Source organism: Mixophyes fleayi, chromosome 5 (genome assembly GCF_038048845.1).
Source record: "Mixophyes fleayi isolate aMixFle1 chromosome 5, aMixFle1.hap1, whole genome shotgun sequence".
Lineage (NCBI taxonomy): Eukaryota > Metazoa > Chordata > Amphibia > Anura > Limnodynastidae > Mixophyes > Mixophyes fleayi.
In genome coordinates this window covers 245,766,393-245,786,222 of record NC_134406.1, presented here as the reverse complement: position 1 = coordinate 245,786,222, position 19,830 = coordinate 245,766,393, and the positions used below count along the sequence as shown (strand labels likewise).

Below are 19,830 nucleotides of genomic sequence, written 5' to 3'. Positions count from 1 at the left end.
AAAACTCCTCACCACCACCTACAAGGCTCTCTCCCACTCTACTGCCCCTTATATCTCTAACCTCCTCTCCATTCACACTCCTGCCCGCTCCCTGCGCTCAGCCAATGATCACCGCCTCTCCTCCACTCTTATCACCTCTTGCCACTCCAGAATCCAAGACTTTTCCCGTGCAGCCCCCCTTCACTGGAATGACCTCCCTCGTTCCATCCGCCTCTCTTCTACTCTCTGCTTCTTCAAACGTGCACTGAAAACCCACCTCTTCCTTAAAGCCTACCAACCATCCGCATGACTCCTTCACTCGCTCGCTCCCCTTGCCTCATCTGGCTCCACTTGTGTCTGTTTTTTTTTCCCTCCCTTAGGATGTTCACATGAGCAGGGCCCTCTTCCCTCCTGTCTCCCTACCTGTTCTTCTGCTTCGTGTTTATTGCATTAACCAGCCTGGAGTTTCTGAAGTACTGGTATTTTTTGTTTATTGTTTTGTACTGTTTCACCCTGCATAGTGTACTTTTTGTATGGTTACGGCGCTGCGGAAATCTTGTGGCGCCTAACAAATAAAGGATAATAATAATAATAATAATAATAATAATTTAGACTGTAAGCTCCAATGAGGCAGGGACTGATGTGAGCAAGTTATCTGTACAGCGCTGCGCAATTAGTAGTGCTAAAGAAATAAATAGATGATGATGAAACACTTGAATTAACTTTTCCTTTAACGAGTGACATGCACTTAATGATAGCTTTTAGAATGTTGGCTACAATTGATAAGCTGCTCAACAGAGCTTCCTGATCTAGATCAAACATCTTGTTAGCAAAAAGAAGAGTCACTCACAGGAAACACCCTAAATGCAAAGATCTGACAAGATTCTGACTATCACTAGTACAGAACTGGATAAATACCAATAGCTAGATTGTCATGGCAACTAAAGAATGCAGGGCAGTAATCAAAGCAGTGTAGTTACTGTGACCCATAGCACATACCAGCCACTGACCGTTTCACTCAATAAATAGGGGAAATAAGCTTTCCAACTGACCAATAAGGAAATTGTAAACAAGCAGCATCGTACTTTTCTTTGTGCTCCTAATTTAGGGCAGGCATGTTAAACTGGCATTTTGGTTGCAGTTTTTAATCAGCCATTGGTTACCAAACCTTAATTTCAAGTTTACCTCTATGATTGCTTGGAACAATTGTGTAAATTATGCTAGTCATTTAGGCAGTATATAAAATAGAATTTCAGGAAATAACGAGCTTGTCAATTTACAATGCTTGCATGAATAGTAATGTAAAAAATGTAAACACGGACCCCATTCAAATTATAACCATTATTTGAGAAAACCCTAGCACTAATAAATGTGTGAAGCTCAAACTTTTCTTTTATATTTTTGGAGAAAAGTGTCCAGTTCTGTACTAGAAGAGCTATCATATAGCACAATTAGAATTTTAAGTTTCATGTCCCTTTAATGAAGTCAAATGTGTAAATGAGTAATCAATGACTTCCACAGACTGCTTGGTGAGAGGGACACTCCTGGCACAGGTTAATACTTACACTGCACAGATAATGTAGCTCTGGGGTAGTTCCAACAGCCTTCTACTGATGTCTGTCCACCGTAGCTTCATGCCATCATCAGCTTCCACATAGTTGCTTGTGAAACACACCAAAAGGTCAAGTTCTTGATCCCTGATGCTCCTGCGAAATTCTCCTTGTAATCATGCCTTCCAAAGTCTCCACCTGCAGTCATGTTGTCTCAGGGAGAAATGTTTTTAAAAATACATATTTTTTAGCCCTCAGCCAAGTAATATACCACCCTATGCTAGATATAAAGTGCAAATTTTTGAAGTGAAAATTTGTTTCATTTCTGAGCAAATCTTTCAACCTCTTGAGTAATATTTTGATTAAAGGATGACAGTGCTGTTTGGATCCAAGAATAGCAGCTTATAGGCAAGCTGCTATTAGATCCAGGTAACGCTGGAATCAATAACTGCAGTGGTTGAGAGACTGCTAGGATCCCCCACCACTGTTTGAACATAGTGTGCTTGCAATCAAACAGCTTGGTCCCTGCATTGCAGGGAACATTCTCCCTGGCAAAGGGTCCTCTTAGCATTAACAAATCACTAAAATTACCAATCCCATTAGTTTTAAATTGTAATCCTCTCACTGCACTGTATGCAAATCAAAATGGCAAGTATATGGATTACTAATGACAGAGTCTGAAAATAGGGCATAATTCGTAAATTTTTGCTTGCAGCACTAGGAGTGAACTAAGCCCTATTTTCAGACGCAATCATTAACGCAGGGCTTGTAATTGAATTACTACCACCACATTCCACGCAGAAAAATGAATCGCCCCCTAAGGGTCTCATAGATGAAGTATTCTCCAGTCTAGGTGTACCAAATATGTGTACTTTACACAAGATAAATCCTATCTCAAACTTACTCTTTGGTTGCAGATTTGAAGAGAGGTAAGCTGCTCATACAAAAACCCAAAAAACGAAGATAGCACTCCTGGGTTTTGTTTTTACTTGATCATAAAAGAAAAACTGTATTGCAATGTTTTATTGAGAGGGTCATACGGGATTCAACATTGTTACGTAAAGTAGATTTTTTTTTTACCAACAACCAAGAAGTCCCATAAATGTAAACTGCGATTTACAGATAACTCTTAAGATGGTCACTGACAGCCTGGATCAAATGATGGCAGCACACACCTTTACCATATAAAACTATCCTGAGTTAGACAGTGTGACTCCATCCTAACATATATATACTGGTCTGGCCATGCTGGAGCTGCCTAAAAAAAAAAAGAGCACTACAATTAAATGGGGGTGGGGGGGTAGGGCTGCCAATCCAGCTAGCAAAGCCAGAGGAATCCCAGGAACACAGTGTTCTGTGACTCACAAACTAGTGTTTTGAAGTTAGCCTGTTGCAGATGGGGGTCATTAATGTGTCTTCTTGACCAATCAGCTGCATAGATAACTTTCATCAGCAACAGTTTATATTCGAAATCCAGGCTGCGAGAACTTGAGCATCATGTGCTCGCAGGTGCTGGTGGGTTTTTACCAAACAAAGGGGGTCATATTGACATATTAGCTTGCTCCAAGGCAAAAAAGGTTTGATACAGCCTTTCTTTCTGTCATGAGCCACATTAGTCTAAAGAATCCAAGAAGTGACAAAATAGGGTTAGTGATAGGAAGTCCGATTGCACACTGAAAAAAAAAAGCCTCCACACTGATCAAAAACTCTCAAATATGTTTACTTCTGATGATTCATATATACAATACGAACCAGTGCTTTGAACTAGTAACATTCACAAATAAACTGTTTAGGCACACACTGCAGCTACAAATATTTTAAAGAAAGTTGTACACAAGATGTTAGAATTTTCTATAGACAGCAGATTAAGTATACTGAAGGATGAATAGCGACAAAAGTGAAGTGACCAAAAGCTCGGCTAGCTAACAAGATTACTTCAGATCTCATTTGACATGGTATTATTACATATGTTTAGGCGTGGTACAAGATGCTTTTGATAATGTATTAAATTAGATTGGATTATGAATTCTGTGGGGGATGTTCACACTATCTTTTTCTTTCTATTGTAGTACTATACAAATACATGGACGGTACACAGAATATGGACCAACTAATCTGATTTCTCTCCCACCTATCTATATTTGACTTGAGTTTATCTGAAACTTGGCCGATGAAAAATATTCTCGATTCATCTACAGAAAAGAAACATTTATTTTCCCAGTAAAGAATTGTTAATATGAAGTTAAACAGATACTGTCTTTGCAGTATACAGGTCAATGTTACAAATTATCTAAGTTTGAAAGATCCATTTGTAAGTTATAATACACACAAAAAAAAACAAACAAACAAACAAACAAAAAAAACTGTTGCTTGCCTTTAGTTTTACTAAACATCTTTCACAATGTACAAATTAAAGAATTCTTTACAGAACAAATGTAACAATTCCACTATAGATTTCACTAATTTCAATTTCACTAATATTTTTGAGAATCCATTACAAAAAAAAAAATAGTGGAAAGACAACAAGACTTACCAAGAAAACTTAATCAGTAATTAAATTAAGCTGAGAGACACCTGCTTAAGGCCAATCTCTTTCTTGTTAAGTGCATTTATAGCAGACATGGCTTCTTGGTAAGTTGGCATACGGACTGTTGCTATGCCTCTTTCAATATTTTTCAGATTTACAGATCTAATTTTGTAGCCATGGAAAAAGTCTAAAATTTCAGCAACAGTAACTGTAAATGGCAGGTTCCTAACAAACACTAATGTTACTCCATTTTTTTTTGACAGATTAGTCTTAAGGGTTGGTACTTCATTGGAGCCATTTTCACCATACAAACTCAATTTGGATTCAACTGGATTTTCATCTACAGGATCATTCTGCTTCAAAGGACTGGCAGATCCCAAAAAAGGAATAGTCTGTATACAATCAAGAGATGTTGTCTCACCCATCGCCTTTATGCTGTCCAGTGCCGTATACTCCCTTTTAGAAATTAAAGATGGAACCTTGCCATCAGAGTCTGAATGAATCCCTACCTCCTTGGAGTCCAGCGCTGGCATTACTCCACTAGAGTCCAACGATGATCCTATCAAACTGCAACCTGGTTTGGATACAGTCTCTAAGGATTCATCAGGCATGTCATCTGCTTGGGTCACAAGACTCATCTCATCACAATATTTGGTAGCATGATGACTCACAGAAGTACCATTATTAAGAGCTTTCATTTGTTCCTCAGAGATGCGGCTCAAAAGGATTTCTGTCCCTAGGAACTTTTGATGGTTTAATTTTTCAGCCTTGTATGCTTCTTTTTCATCTGCGAATTTTACCAAGGCTTCCCCAAGGCCAACTCCTTTATCATCAAACAACAGAGAAACATCAGCATCTTTTACAGAAAAGCCAGTAAAAAAATTCTGAACATTAGCTTTAGTAACATCTGAGGCAAAATTTCGCAAATATATGCACTTCTTTTCTTGAGAACTTCGACTTGCAGATTTCTGAATATCTGGATGATCTTTGGAGATCCTAGTTTTCATACGTTCAATCATCTCCAACATACCCTTTTTGGAAATAGGTAATATGTTTATGGTATTTCCCTTAAAGGTTTCCTCGTTCAAGCTCAGTGCTCTTCTATAATCTTTCTGCGTAGTGAACATTGTGAAAGCTTCTCTTGTCCTTCTACCGTCTTTATCGAGTAGGAATGTAATCTGAGAGTCGCTCAGGTCAAGATCATAAAATAATCTTTTTATATCTTTTTTATCAACTCTGTAACTCAAGTTAATAAGATGCACATAAAATTCACGAATATACGGGGACCTACGTCTATCCCTCCTATTATAATTTGGAGAGCTGGATCTAGATCTGGATCTGGACCTGGACCTGTATCGGGACCTAGACCTAGACCTGTATCGGGACCTAGACCTGGATCTGGATCGTGTCCGTCTTCTCCTATTGCTAGATGTACGCGATGAAGACCGTTCCCTTCGCCGACCAGATAATTTGCCACCATTCTTGATCCACTCTTTCTCATCTGAAAGTTTGAGCGCTACTGGCGAACCACAAATAGACTGATTGTTGAATTTGAGTCCATCACTAGCATCAGTACCTTTTTCAAATTTAACAATGCCATTTCCATTCCTGATTCCGTTGAAAAATTTCAAAAATACTACATCTACCACAGTGAGCCCCTTAAAAAATGCTCGTATTTCCACTTTTGTCGCTCTCATTGGCATCCCGTGTACGTATATATATGATGGACCGTTAACATTTGTCCCTGGATTAAAAAGACCACCCATAGAATCCTTCAAACCTTGTCGGTATATCTCTAATGCACGTTGCATTTCAGATTCACTGCTGGGTGTGAGATGAACATGTGAATTCTTTAGAGGACGGCCTGACAGGCATAATGCACACCGGGCATCTTCGCATGTTGCAAATATAATAAAAGCCTCACCATATGTTCCACCAGTGATATACACACCTCCCTTGGGAATATTCAATCCACAAAAGAATTGTCGAATGTCAACAGAATCTGCAATAGCAGGAAGCCCCTGCAGCCGGATGATTGTTGACATTCTTGGGTCAGAAACAATTACACCTGGGGGGGAAAAAGAAAAAAAAAAAAGTGCACAACAAATTGTAATTTTCTGCTAATAAACACAATGAACAGTTACTCAAATCTGATATCACTTTAATAAAAAGGTAATTCTGCATTATGTCAACAGAAGAACAATAATCAGGGTAAATATTTACTTTGATATAGAATAGCAAGATCAAATTAGCTGGGCATGGAAGAAATAGACACCTCCTTCAAAACGTATTTAAGCAGCACTGTGAATGTTTTTTCTCTTTTGTTGCAATTAAACGTGTTTATGGCAGTGGAGAATGTATATAATATACACAATATATATAATAGACAATGCATATAATATACACACCAGCAACACAAACGGCTATATACATCAGTTTCATCACACACACACACACAATACATTCTCAGGCAATTGCGGGGAAAAGAAAAAGAAAACAAAATCACACAAAACTTTTGAGTTTAAGAAATCACTATGGCAGCCTGCATTCACAATGTATTCATAACACAACAAAAGCATGCAATAGCCAGTGCGTGTGCACGGAGAGAGGGGCACAGTGCGTGTGCACGGGGAGAGGGGCACAGTGCGTGTGCACGGGGAGAGGGGCACAGTGCGTGTGCACGGGGAGAGGGGCACAGTGCGTGTGCACGGGGAGAGGGGCACAGTGCGTGTGCACGGGGAGAGGGGCACAGTGCGATGATTTTTGTACATGTTTTATTTTGTTTGATCTTATTCCTCTTAGTATTAGCTGTAAATTATTCTTTGACAGAAATATAATTGAAAAAATATATAAAAATATTCTTTTCCCTTGGATTTATGTGTATCATTTTTGCAAACAACTTTCTAAGTATTATTGTCCTGACCTAAATACTTATTACGTTATTTTGACCCAACTACTTATAAAACGGTACTGCTCTGTAATTATTTTGGAGAGGTGCTTTGAAAAAATTATGGAGATTCTAAGGTTGCCGCGAACTGAAAAAGTTTGGGAACCACTGCTCGAGTGTACCAGTTGGTGAACACATTGCACTATTCCTGTGTTCTCACATTCTGTTGCCATATGCTACCACAGTTGGATCATCACATAAAAAATATTACCCTTCAAGCATTGCAGCTTCAGTGAACAATTATAACTGGTCCCTGGTGTTACAACTCCCTTGCTATTACAAAAGCTATATAGTCAGACTTCTACACAGAGTCCCTGGATATAACGTGAATGATTTCTGGAGAATGCAGACATGTGGCTCTGAATATTTTGTAGATTGTTGTACATGAGGGGTATATTAATAACAAAAACTGTTCCCAGTTGAAAAAATGGCCACTTCAAGTGCAGTAAGAAGGGCATCATTTTTGAAGACACAGTACAAAAGTTAGGACATGTTGACTCAGAATGTGCCCTGGCAAGCACAAGGATTTAACCAGCACTGTCCTAATGCCTAATTTGATAAGGCCACACCATTTAAATGCTGCTGAATTTACTCAATAACCTGATATCGGTTGCCATATTTGGCCAATAGCCTTACATGGGCTGCAATGTCAAGGGTGAAAACTTAGGATGACCCCTTCTTAATTAATCTTGCTCACACAAAGTAAATGGAGAGGCCACACCACCACTCGCTAGCTGAATAGTGGTCCAGTAGAGCTCTATTCTATAAACTAGTGAGCATTCTCTCTGCTCCAGGTAAAAGAGGAAGCATCCCCTATATGTGGAGAGCAGGTGAAAGTAAGTCTTCAATAGAAAGGTGAAAATCCAAAGCATTACTACATTTATTGAAATATCAGTCCTATATTTTTGCTGATTTTGTTGGCATGCTTGGTCCAGTTTCTTTTATCTATTGTTGTGGTCATGACTTTGTGCAATTCCAGATATAGTCTATGATCAATCTCTCATATATTTCATGTGTTATATATGGTATTAAATAATTAAAATAAATAATTATAGACATACACGCTTTATGCTGGCTTAGATTTACAAATGGTAATTAAGAATATCTGTTGGAATAATAGTACTCTTGCAGACTTTGGACTTGCTTATTTTTATTCTCAGATGCATCTTACGGTCTCATTAGTTTATATGTTGCATTTGTGTACACATCATAGTCAAATTACACTGACATCCTTGACATATGGTTCTTATAATCAGATGTATGATACATTTATGAGAGGCAGAATATATTGGTGCCTTCTGTTTTAATTGTTTGGCTCTTAGCCATGTGTGGGTGTCACTAACAAAATTAGTATTGCAACCATGGGTGCCCTTGATTGTCAATAACATACTCTTTTTTTGGATCAGACATTGGCAGCCCGTTGAATCACATGTTGCATACAGATTACAAAAGCCTGCTAGGATGGGGTCAGTCATGGTTCATAATTATTCACCGTGGGGGCTGGCTTTCCACTCTGGGCAAAAGCATCACTGTCCAATCCAATGATGCTCTAGGACAGCATAATATTTTATGAGGGCCCCTTTTATGATATCATAGTTTGTATGTTCTCCCCGTATTTGCGTGGGTTTCCTCCCACACGCCAAAAACATACTGGTAGCTTAATTGGCTGCTAACAAATTGACCCTAGTCTGTGTGTCCGTCTGTGTCTGTCTGTGTTAGGGAATTTAGACTGTAAGCCCCAATGGGGCAAGGACTGATGTGAATTCTCTGTACAGCGCTGCGGAATTAGTGGCACTATATGAATAAATAATAATGATAATAATAAAATTATAGACCTCCACTACATGTCCTTATAGTGTGGAAACCAAATACATAATCTGGCAAAGAGGAAATGTGCTATCGCTAAACACTTGCAATTACCAAAATGTTTCCAACACCGCCCTCAAACTTGGGAAAAAAAGCAGACACCAAAACCTAGGCAATTAATTGCCCGTGTTACTCTTGAAAGTAATGCGGCCTGCGCACTATTACCGTTTATACGGTAATTTTAACCCGGATATCTGCCCGAATAGACCAAAAGCATCCACTTGGTCTCTGTTACATAACTGCCTCCTAAGGTATCCAACAATCTCCTTGGTGAGGTTACAGTCTTCAACTAAAGAAGCTGCCTCTAGATGCTGTGAGAGGGTGTTGGGCTCCAGGAGGTCCACATGTGAGGGCTTCTTGAATGTCACCTTAATCATGAATGCTTAGTCTTGTTTCCACTTCTATGGGTCCCTTCTTCTAAAGTCCAGTGATCGACCTCCCAACTCAGTAGTATCCTCCTCATCTCCGAGATTGTCGTTGTAAGGGAGATCTTAGCACCCTTGTTCTACAACTGGACCTGCAGATCCACATTGAACATCTTGTGTATTTGGGACACCCTGTGAATCTCCCCTGGGCTACAATTACTCCTCTTCTGGGGAACATGACTCTCCTTAAGCTGTATGACCAGCTTCTAGGGCAGGGGTAGGCAACCTGCGGCTCTCCAGGTGTTGTGAAACTACAAGTCCCAGTATGCTTTGCCAATAGATGACCAGCAAATAGGTGGCAAGGCATGCTGGGGTTTGTAATTTCACAACACCTGGAGAGCCGCAGGTTGCCTACCCCTGTTCTAGGGTTTATCTCACCACCAGCTAAGTTTGTGACAGGATGTGCTTACTCTGCCTGACCGTTCTATCAGGTTTTACCAAAACGTGGCACCATTGGTTAGCGTGTTCGGTTGTCAGGGACGTAGGTGGTTGATTTGCATATCAAATTTCGGTAGAAGATGACCATCCAGGATTGTCGCAGACTGATCCACAGCCTGCTAAGAGACTATAACACCATTGACAGTCCAGAGGAAGATGATTGATTGTCTCCCGCTTCTCCTTCTCCCCCATATGTGTGTTTTTTATCATTAAAACCTTTGACTTGTGCTTCCCCTCCCTTACCCCCTCCAACACATTCCCCTATCACTGTTTGAAGTGTTATTGAATGTCATGCCTTATTTATATACCCTTCAAATATTTGGGTCTGTCCTCAAAGCTTCGGGCTTGTGACTTCCCCGCCCTACCCCTCTCATCCATTGTTTTTTTTAAATGTTATATTGTTTAAGTTTGCATGGTTAGAGCAACACTTGATGTATAGTGTAGGATGTTATATCTTGTACTTTATGCCTTGTATTGTACTAAATGTATGAATGACTATGTTTTACGGTGTACTGCGTACACTTGAATGCAATGTATTGTGTGTTTTTTGTGCCTTTATACAAATAAAGTTACTTTTTCAATCAATAAAATCAGGTTTTAAAAGGGATTCAAGCAGCTGCCACAAGTCTTTTACTGCTTCTACTGGCACCACTTGATCAAACCAACCACTCACTTACCAGGGGCACGAACTGCACACCAACATGGTGTCAGTTGTAGATTGGTATAGCTACCACCACCACCATTAACTGCTTATACTTTTTTGTAGTATGTAGCTGCTGCCCTTTGCTGGTTTCTCTGGCTGAATCCTTCCTGACTGCTTACTATGGATCAGGACTATCAACTAGCTGTCTGGCACACAGGGCATTGAGCTCCATGCAATACAACCAAGTAATGAAATTAAGAGTGCACTTTGGTCTGTTGGTCACAGAAACACAGCAGAGACAGGTGCCTCATGAGAACAAAGCAAGGTCTTAGTACTGATGATATTACCTCCTCAGTGGGCTCTTTGCAGTTGTTCATTTAAGTACACACACCAAATGAAGGTAGTGATGTTAACAGTTTTATATGGGTCATTAGTCCTTCTATACACCAATGGTGGGGGTAAACTAGCCACTTCAACCAATCCAAGCTGATCTATTCACTTTAGAGACATAAGTGTGTCCACATGCAGCCAGAGGGGGCAGAGTCTGTCTGGGCTTTGCCCCTGAAGTCTAACACCACCTCTGAACAGGATAAAGGGACACAATGCTGTCTGGGCTTTGCCCCTGAAGTCTAACACCACCTCTGAACAGGATAAAGGGACACAATGCTGCTGCATCATAATCTAGAGCTCACTGAGCTCCTCTGCTGAGATTTGCCTGCTGTAGCTTTAGCAGAACCCATCTGGCGCTGACTCCTGAGTCCTTGGGGTTGAGGCAGAGTAGCAGCACAATGCTGCCTCCTCCAGTTTCCCACTGGACCACCAGATAAATACCGTCTATAGTTAAAGCTTGTGCATTTATAATTTTACATGCAAATACATATAACATACACCATATCTACTGGTAGAGGAGGAACCTACATATAGTGGACAAAGTAACTTTGAAGGCTGAACCTGGAGTCTTTATTCTGTTTTGTTTCTAATAGCATCTACCATTTCCATAAACCAAAGACTTTCCTGAAGCTTGCAAGCAGCTTCCCAATATTAATACAACCGAACATTGCCACTTACACCCTTTATTTATTTTAGTATTTGAATATTATGAGTCAAGCAATGCATGAAATGCCGTCATATAACACTACGTAGTGCATGACCCATAGGGGCCTGTAGACGTGATAAATCCCCTCAATACATAGTTTACAGAAATATAAAAAGTACAATGTAAATCTCTCATCACACACCTCAGCTGCCTCCATATAACATCCCACACGGACTATTCTAGAACTTTCCTGACTGACTCGTCCTGTTCCTATAATTCCTGCATGTCGGAAGACTTGCACACGGTCTCTACATTATCGCCACACAACAGCTCATCAGCACTGAGGCAGAACCCAAACAATAAACCGCCCCTGCATAATTACCAGGTAACGAGTGAATAAATTCCGCAATCCCAGCACGAACACAGCGGTACCGACAATCTCCAATTACTCCAGGATGTAATTATCACATCTACGACTCATAGTATAAAATGGCGCCCGAGCATCTGAGTGTATGGGGCCAGTGCGCATGCGCGTTTGCTCCCCGCTAGTTGGCGCTCTTACGTCCTTCGGTACATCCACCCATGTGATGACCGTTAGATTCATTATTGAGAGCCTCTAGTTAGTGTATAATACCGCGTCGTCATCTACATCAACAACGTTGTGATATTAGCGGCACCAGTGTACACGTTAATTCCGTTAAGAACCAACAAAATGGCTAATGGCTAACCGGCGACAGTTCCTTGTAGCTCGTGACGTCACAGCCGCGTCACCCAGACCAACGTCTAGGCGTTTCTACCAGACATGAGTCAGTAGGCGCCATATTGGGACGGCGAGGATTTCCTGTCAGGAGCTGAGGCGGTCGTTGGTTTTCGGTGTCGGTGTGTAAATTCGGGTGAGTATGAGCTATGTTTTGGAGATGCTTCGGGCGGGAGAGCCGAGTGCTTTGTGTGGTTGGTAGTGGCGCCATGATTGGTTTGCTGCGTGTTACTCACAATGTTAGAGGCCGTCGCCCTTTGGTCCGCTCATTCCGTGTGTCTTAAGAGGACATCGATCTGGTGACTATGGCGGCTCTGTGTTTCCTGGCTACATTCGACGCAAGGGATTTTATCTAACTCGTAACTCGTGTGACTACCCAGAATACAGTGTACAGCTGGCCTGGGGGTGCGTGCAGGTCTCCAGCTGCTGTAGAACTACAGGGCCTATCAAGTCAATGCTGGCACTTGTGGTTCCACAGCCGCCAGTCGTACTGCTGTCAAATATTGAATCACTCGGTTACTCCTTTCCTCAATGGGTGTATAGTGTGTGCACGGTGGCTTAGGGGGTTAGCACTTCTGCCTCACAGCACAGGGTTCAGGAGTTCGATTCCGACCATGGCCTTATCTGTGCAGAGTTTGTTGTCCTGGTTCATTAAGGAAAATATGGTTGCTTTCCTTGCACACAAAATATATTTGCAGCCTTTGCATTGTAACATTGTCATTGTTTGTCTAAGTGCAAATTTGCATCCTTTGTCAGGCCTCTTCAGCATTGGCTGATAGAGCACGCTGGGACTTGTAGTTGCCCAAGAACCTGGAGACCCACTGGTTGTTCTAGGCCTGCTTTATTTGGTTTAGCTGCTAACTCTAAATGAGGCCCTCTGTCTGGTTGAATTCCGCCAAGTGGATGCAGGCTGAAAAAAAAGTGTTGGAAGCAGGTAATGAAAGGATACTTATTGTGTATAACAAGTGTGGAGTAAGGAGATATTTTGAGACAAGTGAGAAGATGTATGTTGGTGTTAATGGCCTTGCATGTTGGTAGAAATATTGGATTTGAAAAACAGGCAGCCAATGTAGGGGCTGACAGCAGTGGAAGAACAATTTGCAAGGAAAATTAACCTAGCTGCTGCATGAAAAATAGGATGTAGGGATTAAAGTCTGGTTTGAGGAAGACCAGTAATTGGGGAAATGGTGCATGAATTGAAGTTTTTTTTTTTTCCGTGTCTTGTAAGAAGTGCGTATTTTGGAAATGGTGGTTTAATGTATGTAACATGAATATATATATATATATATATATATATATATATATATATATATATATATATATATATATATAATAGAGTTGATGTGGAGAACAAAGGCTAGTTCTGAGTCAAGGATCACACTTAAGCAGCAAGCTTGTGGGGTGGTTATATTGTCTTGTCAAAAGAAATGGGAATATCACGTAAGTAACTTCTGCAAATGTCATTTCAGTTAATATATGCTCCCCCCACTCACGCTCAAGAAAACAGAATCCTCCCTAGTATGCATGGAGGGCAGACACTTATATAATGTCCTTATTTTTTTAATTTTTTTTATAAACCAAATTAGTCAACTGGTGTGTTCTGTAGTTGCTTCTTGACATAATTTTACTTGTCAAACTCCATTGCAGCCTTTATGTTTGGGTATAATCCCTTAGTCAGCAGAGTATAGACAAGAGAAAAGGGTTGATATTCCTGGAAGGTGTATAGTGTGGCTCCTTCTATCCTTTCTCATCACCCCACCCCCTTATGTCTCTTCAAAAGCTGAGTTAGGTAGAGTAGAGACATCTTTTTCTTTAATCTAGGATTTGGCTTGCCTGGTTTCCGGAAATGATGCAGCTGGTCCTGGTGTTGGTCCCTTTGGGATCTGACCACTGTAGTGACTTCCCTGGCCCATTACTCTATTATATGTGGTAACTGGCTGTGGGAAAAATTTGAATTTTGAAGGACTAGTTGGTCAATATTTAGCTAAATGTTTCTGAAACGGCAACATTTAAATACCCTTTAATTTTTTTACCTGTTGTGGAAGAATTCAAAATACAGAGGCTTCTCTTAAGTGAGGATGACCAGTCAGTCTGGTTTGTTTAGAAATGTATATCCAGAGAGTGTTTAGAGTAGCATAGATTCATCAAGCAAACCACACACAGCACTCTCTATTCTGACTATACCAACCATACTTTATAGTCTGAAACAATAAAGTCAGGGGCTTTAACATTTGGTGCTTATGCAGTACAAAATAATTAATATTTATGTGACAAAACAGTTCTTATAATCAAAATGGTATTGTCATCAGAATCACTGTGATTGTAGTACACAACGTTAATGACATTGTATTCTATATAGAAATATTGAAAGCGTATCTGAATTTTTTGCTCTAGATGATCTCCCAGCATTTTAAATCAGGACACCCCAGATTGAGATATTTCTTTTGGTTCTCTCGTAACCAACTGTAATGTTAAATCTTCCAAAGAAGTATACATGCAATAATTGTTTTTTAAAAAACGCACTTCTCTGAATAAAGCCCAGCGTCGATGGCCATCTAGATGACGTCCTATTGTCCCATCATGCCACCTTTGGGCAATAGAAGTGGCAAAGTCCAAACAGAAGATCTAATATTCGTTGGTAAAATACACCACAGTGAGCCCACTAATCTATGCCCTAACATGACCATAACCATGATAAAGTCGCCAGGAAGAAATCTGTAGGGTGTCAATGTTTTATTTTATAAAGTAATATTACCACTCTTAGTCTGAAGGTGGCATAAATGGACAGTTGTACTTCATCTACATGTCCACCGACACAGGGCTTGGTTCAGATTAGCATGTTTTATGTGTTGTTGTTTTTTCTTCTGGTTTTTTTTTTGGTGTTTTTTTTAAAGTGTTTCGTATATAATTATTAAAAAGTATATGTGTTCTACTAATGCATGCATATTTCCTTTAAGAATATCCTCACCATTTATTTATATAGCGCCACTAATTCTGCAGCTCTGTACAGAGAACTCACTCACATCAGGCCCTGCCCCATTGGAGCTTACAGTCTAAATTCTCTAACACGCACTGACAGAGAGAGTCTAGGGTTAATTTGATAGCAGCCAATTAACCTAGTATGTTTTTGGCGTGTGGGAGGAAACCCACGCAAACACGGGGAGAACATAAAAAATCCCCACAGATAAAGCATAGTCGGGAATTGAACTCATGACCCCAGTATTGTGAGGCAGGAGTGCTAACCACTTAGCCACCATATAACAGCGCAGTTGGTTATTATGGGACAGCCAAAATAAATAGCTTGATCTGGACTGCTCTGATTCAATGTGCTTGAAGAAGATCATATAGAGCCGGCATGGCCAACCTGTGGCTCTCCAAGTGTTGTGAAACTACAAGCCCCAGCATGCTTTGCCAACAGATAACTGGCAAGGTATGGTGTGATTTGTTGTTTCATAACATCTCGAGAGGCCAGGCCTGATCTAGAGCGAATTCAGATAATCTTTCTATTTATGGTATGAGATCATTCAACTTCTGTGGGCAACAATCACAGTGCGTTTCATATTTTTACCAGTGCACTTTGTTCTAGCTTTATATTTTCTGGATTTGTTGGACATTGAGGGCACAAGTCGATGCCACTCTTTATTCCCAGGGGTTGAACTGTGTTTATTATATGGTAGAATGTTGCTTTGGAACCCACATGTTATTTTATTGTGTGTGTGTGTATGTGTATATATATATATATATATATATATATATATTTATTTTAGTAGGTGCCTTCAATATATTCAAAATGTATGTGTACCAGAAAGATGAATATGATACACTTCAGCAACTGATCATGTTGAATAGATGATCCTTCTGGTTATTGGAGTCCTCTTGCGAACATCAGGAGAAACAGAGAAAAATCACATAATGGTGTAATATCTTCAAATCTGTGGAACCCTCCACCATAAGCCACTCCAATACAAATATGCGTACCAGAAGAAGAAAATATATAAGCTTATCTGCACTCTTTCCTTCGAAAAACTGCTTTATTCTAAGCTTAGAATGAGCTTAGAATAAAGCAGTTTTTCGTAGGAAAAAGTGCCCCGGTGCAACCTGCGCACATCTAGGACATATCTGGACAAGGGCACGCCAAAATTACAGATGAGCTTATATATTTTCTTTTCTGGTACGCCTATTTGTATTGGAGTGGTTTATGGTGGAGGGTTCCACATATTTGAAGATATTACACCATTATGTGATTTTTCTCTGTTTCTCCTGATGTTCGCGAGAGGACTCCGATATCCAGAAGGATCATCTATTCAACATAGTTGCTGAAGTGTCTATCATATTCCTCTTTCTGGTACGCATACATTTTGAATGTTTTGAAGGCGCCTACTTCATATTTTGTTTGGAACTATGTGTTGTATTTCTGGACTAACCTACCAGGCTTGAAGTGGTGCACCCACCTGTACATATGGGACGCATTTCTATGTGATTTATCTATTTGCTGTAATCAATAATTTTGTAGAGTGTCCATTGTGTCTTTTTTTTTTTGTAAGTAAATATATATATATATATATATATATATATATATATATATATATATATATATATATATATATATATATATATATATATAATTTTTTTTTTTTTTTTTTTTTATAGTGGTTTATGAAGTACAAAGGAGCTTGGTTTTGTTAAGACGTGCAAATTTGTCAACTAAAGCTTTCTGAAACCAACCATATGATTAATACCATTGTATATTTTGACACTTTTCAGCAACAAGAAATACATTTAGAAATATTCACATATCATTTGACTGCTCTTAATGCCTTGTAGTTTCCTTTTTTCTGGTGAAATATTTCTACAGATATTGAAAAAAGAATAAAAATAAAAAAATGTTTCAGATTAATTTTATATTTAAATGTCATCTCTGTCCTGCTTTGTGCTTCATTGTGCATTTTATGCCTTATTTTGTTACCCTTTCCTTCTGTGGATGATGTATTTTGGTATCTACTTAAGTTTTATTAAATTGCTTTAATATTCATTTTGTTTTTACAGTTAAGTTGATAAAGATCTTCAAGAATTAAACAGGTAAGATCTATAAGCTGGAACAGTAAGTTAAAACTGGTACGTGTTCCTCTCAATGAAGTGAAAGTATGTCTCTTGTCTACATGCAAGTATGTAGACATTCACTGTGTACACAATAGCACACATTCATTTTGAATAAGGTATAGTAGTCAGATTTCTGAATCCTAGCTTGGACTTCTAAGCATCCATCTCAGGTTTGAGTGTTTTTCTTTGCTTTCTCCCCCCCCCCCCCCCCCCAAATGTTTGCAGTACACATTGCCTTATTAGGAGGCAAACCTTTATTTTTATATAGAGCATCAAACAAAATGTTGTTCAATTTAAGTAGCTCATTATTAATATTTTTTAAGCAATATATTTAATTGCTATTGTGTACTTCTTTGTTTTCAGGTGAAAATTTTGTCAGAGCCTAAGAATGGCAGTAGTGATCCGTTTACAGGGGCTTCCTGGTATTGCTGGCTCTGCTGATATTCGGCATTTCTTCTCTGGACTGCATATTCCTGATGGAGGTGTGCACATTATTGGTGGGAAACTTGGTGAGGCCTTTATTATATTTGCAACAGATGAAGATGCCAGACGTGCCATGAGTCGATCCAGAGGGGTTATTAAGAACTCGCAAGTTCAGCTTTTTCTGAGCAGCAAGACAGAAATGCAGAATACTCTGGAAATGAGCCGCAAAAGTAACAAGAATCCGAAGAATCCAACACTACCACCTTCCGGAGATATAAACAAACTAGTGACGGTTGTGAAGAAAGGACTGAACCAAAATAAATTTGAGAAAAATAATTATGAATCTGGTTTCGACAACTGTGGGTCAAAACATAGTGACACCTATGTAACAAAACATGACAAGAAAGAAACAAAGACCTTCAAAGAGCCTGAGGATGTCTATGTATTTTTGTACGGACTCCCATATACTGCAACGCCGCAAGAAATTACTCACTTTTTTAAAGGCCTAGATGTGGCTGATATAATTTTCCAAGTGCGTCCAAATGGTCATAAGAATGGAAATGGCCTTGTAAAATTTGGAAGTCCAAAGGATGCTAATGCAGCCCTGAAACGTAATAATGAATACATAGGTCATAGGTTTATATCTATAAAGAAGACTACTGAAGAGCAGTGGATTAATGCTGGTGGTGAGGTTGGAGGAGCTCCTTTCAATGAACCCAGGAAACGAAGAACAAGGTCCCGATCACCACAAAACCAACAATTTTATATACACCTGAAAAACTTATCGTATGGAGTGGAGAAATGTGATCTTAAGAATTTTTTGGGCGTTCCTGAGATGGCAGAATCACAGATAAAGTTCCTTCTTGATAAGTATAATAATCGTACAAGAGAAGGTTTTGTTATGTTAAAGAACGAGAGGCAATATGAGCAATGTCTTACCTTACACAAAAGTAACTTAAGTGGTCGGTCGGTTTTCGTATTTCCCATTCCTCGTAAAGCAATGTTGGAGTTAATTGAGTCTTATGAAAGAGAAGAACCACCAAACCGGGAAAGGTCAGTTGAAGACTATCCAAGGAGTCAGTCTAATCTAAAAAGATGTATATACTTAAGGAACTTCCCCTTTGATGTTAGTAAAGTGGAAGTTCAGAAGTTCTTTGCTGGATTTCCTGTGCATGAAGATGATATATTCTTGCTATTTGACAGCAAAGGTGTTGGACTGGGAGAAGCACTGGTGAGGTTCCCATCTGAACGCCAAGCTATGCTTGCTGAAGGCTTGAATCGACAACAGTTCTTGGGAACAGAAGTTTTTCTAAGGCTTATTTCTGATGAACAGATGAAAGAGTTTAGTGCTTTCATTGATGCTCCAATTGAAAGTATTTTGGCACATTCACCAATGTGTAGAGATGAGTATATCAAACCTAGGCAACATGAGCCCCTTGAAAGGTCTTTAGTGGTGCCTGATGACTTGGCATATGGTCGTGGTGATTTTAGAGGCTCCCCAGAACGGTTAAGGGGCCCTTACTCAATGGAGTTTGGTCGAGATGAGCCTTTTGGCAGATTTGACATGGGAAACGAAAATAATATTGATTATCGTCACTCCTTACCAGTTCATGAAGGCTTTGAAGGCAAGTCAGCTGGTGCTATAATTCGCATGAAGAATCTGCCGTACACGGTTACTATTGAAGAAATTTTAGATTTTTTCTATGGTTATAACATCATTCCGGATTCCATTGATATCAAATTTAATAAAAAGGGAATGGCCACAGGATTTGCCACCGTCTGCATTGAAAATTATGATGAGGCAATGGCTGCCATTAATGAACTTAATGAAAGACCCATTGGACCACGTAAAATTAGTTTGACTTTAACAAGACTCTAGAGCAGTTCTCTTTGATGTTTAACTCCTTTGTACCATTGTGCTTCATGTTTGAGTTATGTATAGCACCTTTTAACACATTAGGAAATAATTTTCAGTTGGTTCCAAAAATATGGAGTTTTTACAAGATCTTCACAGTTGAGCACAAGGAGTTACTAGCATTCCTTATTTTGCCTTCAGTTATGCCTATAAATATAGTGACTTACATTGTCCTCTAGCTGTATACTGTTTTGTTTGGATTAAAATGTTTTCATATATCCATT

General features: G+C 39.5%; 3 protein-coding genes across 5 annotated transcripts in view; 2 read left to right on the top strand and 1 right to left on the bottom strand.

The window, feature by feature from the left end:
- Window positions 1-12,100, bottom strand: part of LOC142159156 (RNA-binding protein 12B-like) — a 25,617-nt gene extending 13,517 nt beyond the window's left edge. Inside the window, exons 1-2 of one of the 2 annotated variants that reach the window (XM_075213794.1) lie at window positions 11,794-12,000; window positions 3,234-6,124 (exon numbers count right to left, since the gene is read on the bottom strand). In XM_075213794.1, coding sequence (XP_075069895.1) covers window positions 4,083-6,101 — 2,019 coding nt within the window. In that variant the 5' untranslated portion in view covers window positions 6,102-6,124; window positions 11,794-12,000 and the 3' untranslated portion in view covers window positions 3,234-4,082. Of the gene's footprint in view, window positions 1-3,233; window positions 6,125-11,793 lie in introns of those variants that run through there. The other variant, XR_012692912.1, reaches the window with a different exon arrangement.
- Window positions 1-19,830, top strand: part of CDH17 (cadherin 17) — a 322,180-nt gene that overhangs the window by 246,638 nt on the left and 55,712 nt on the right. The gene's annotated exons all lie outside the window — the stretch shown is intronic.
- On the top strand, window positions 12,040-19,830 carry LOC142159157 (RNA-binding protein 12B-like). Of its 2 annotated transcripts, XM_075213795.1 has the most exons (3): window positions 12,041-12,304; window positions 17,215-17,247; window positions 17,632-19,830. In XM_075213795.1, exon 3 carries the CDS (start codon window positions 17,657-17,659, stop codon window positions 19,568-19,570), a length of 1,914 nt encoding a protein of 637 aa, XP_075069896.1. In that variant the 5' UTR covers window positions 12,041-12,304; window positions 17,215-17,247; window positions 17,632-17,656; the 3' UTR covers window positions 19,571-19,830. The 2 variants fall into 2 exon arrangements, with proteins under 2 accessions (XP_075069897.1, XP_075069896.1); XM_075213796.1 differs by lacking the exon at window positions 17,215-17,247 and having other exon boundaries at window positions 12,040-12,304.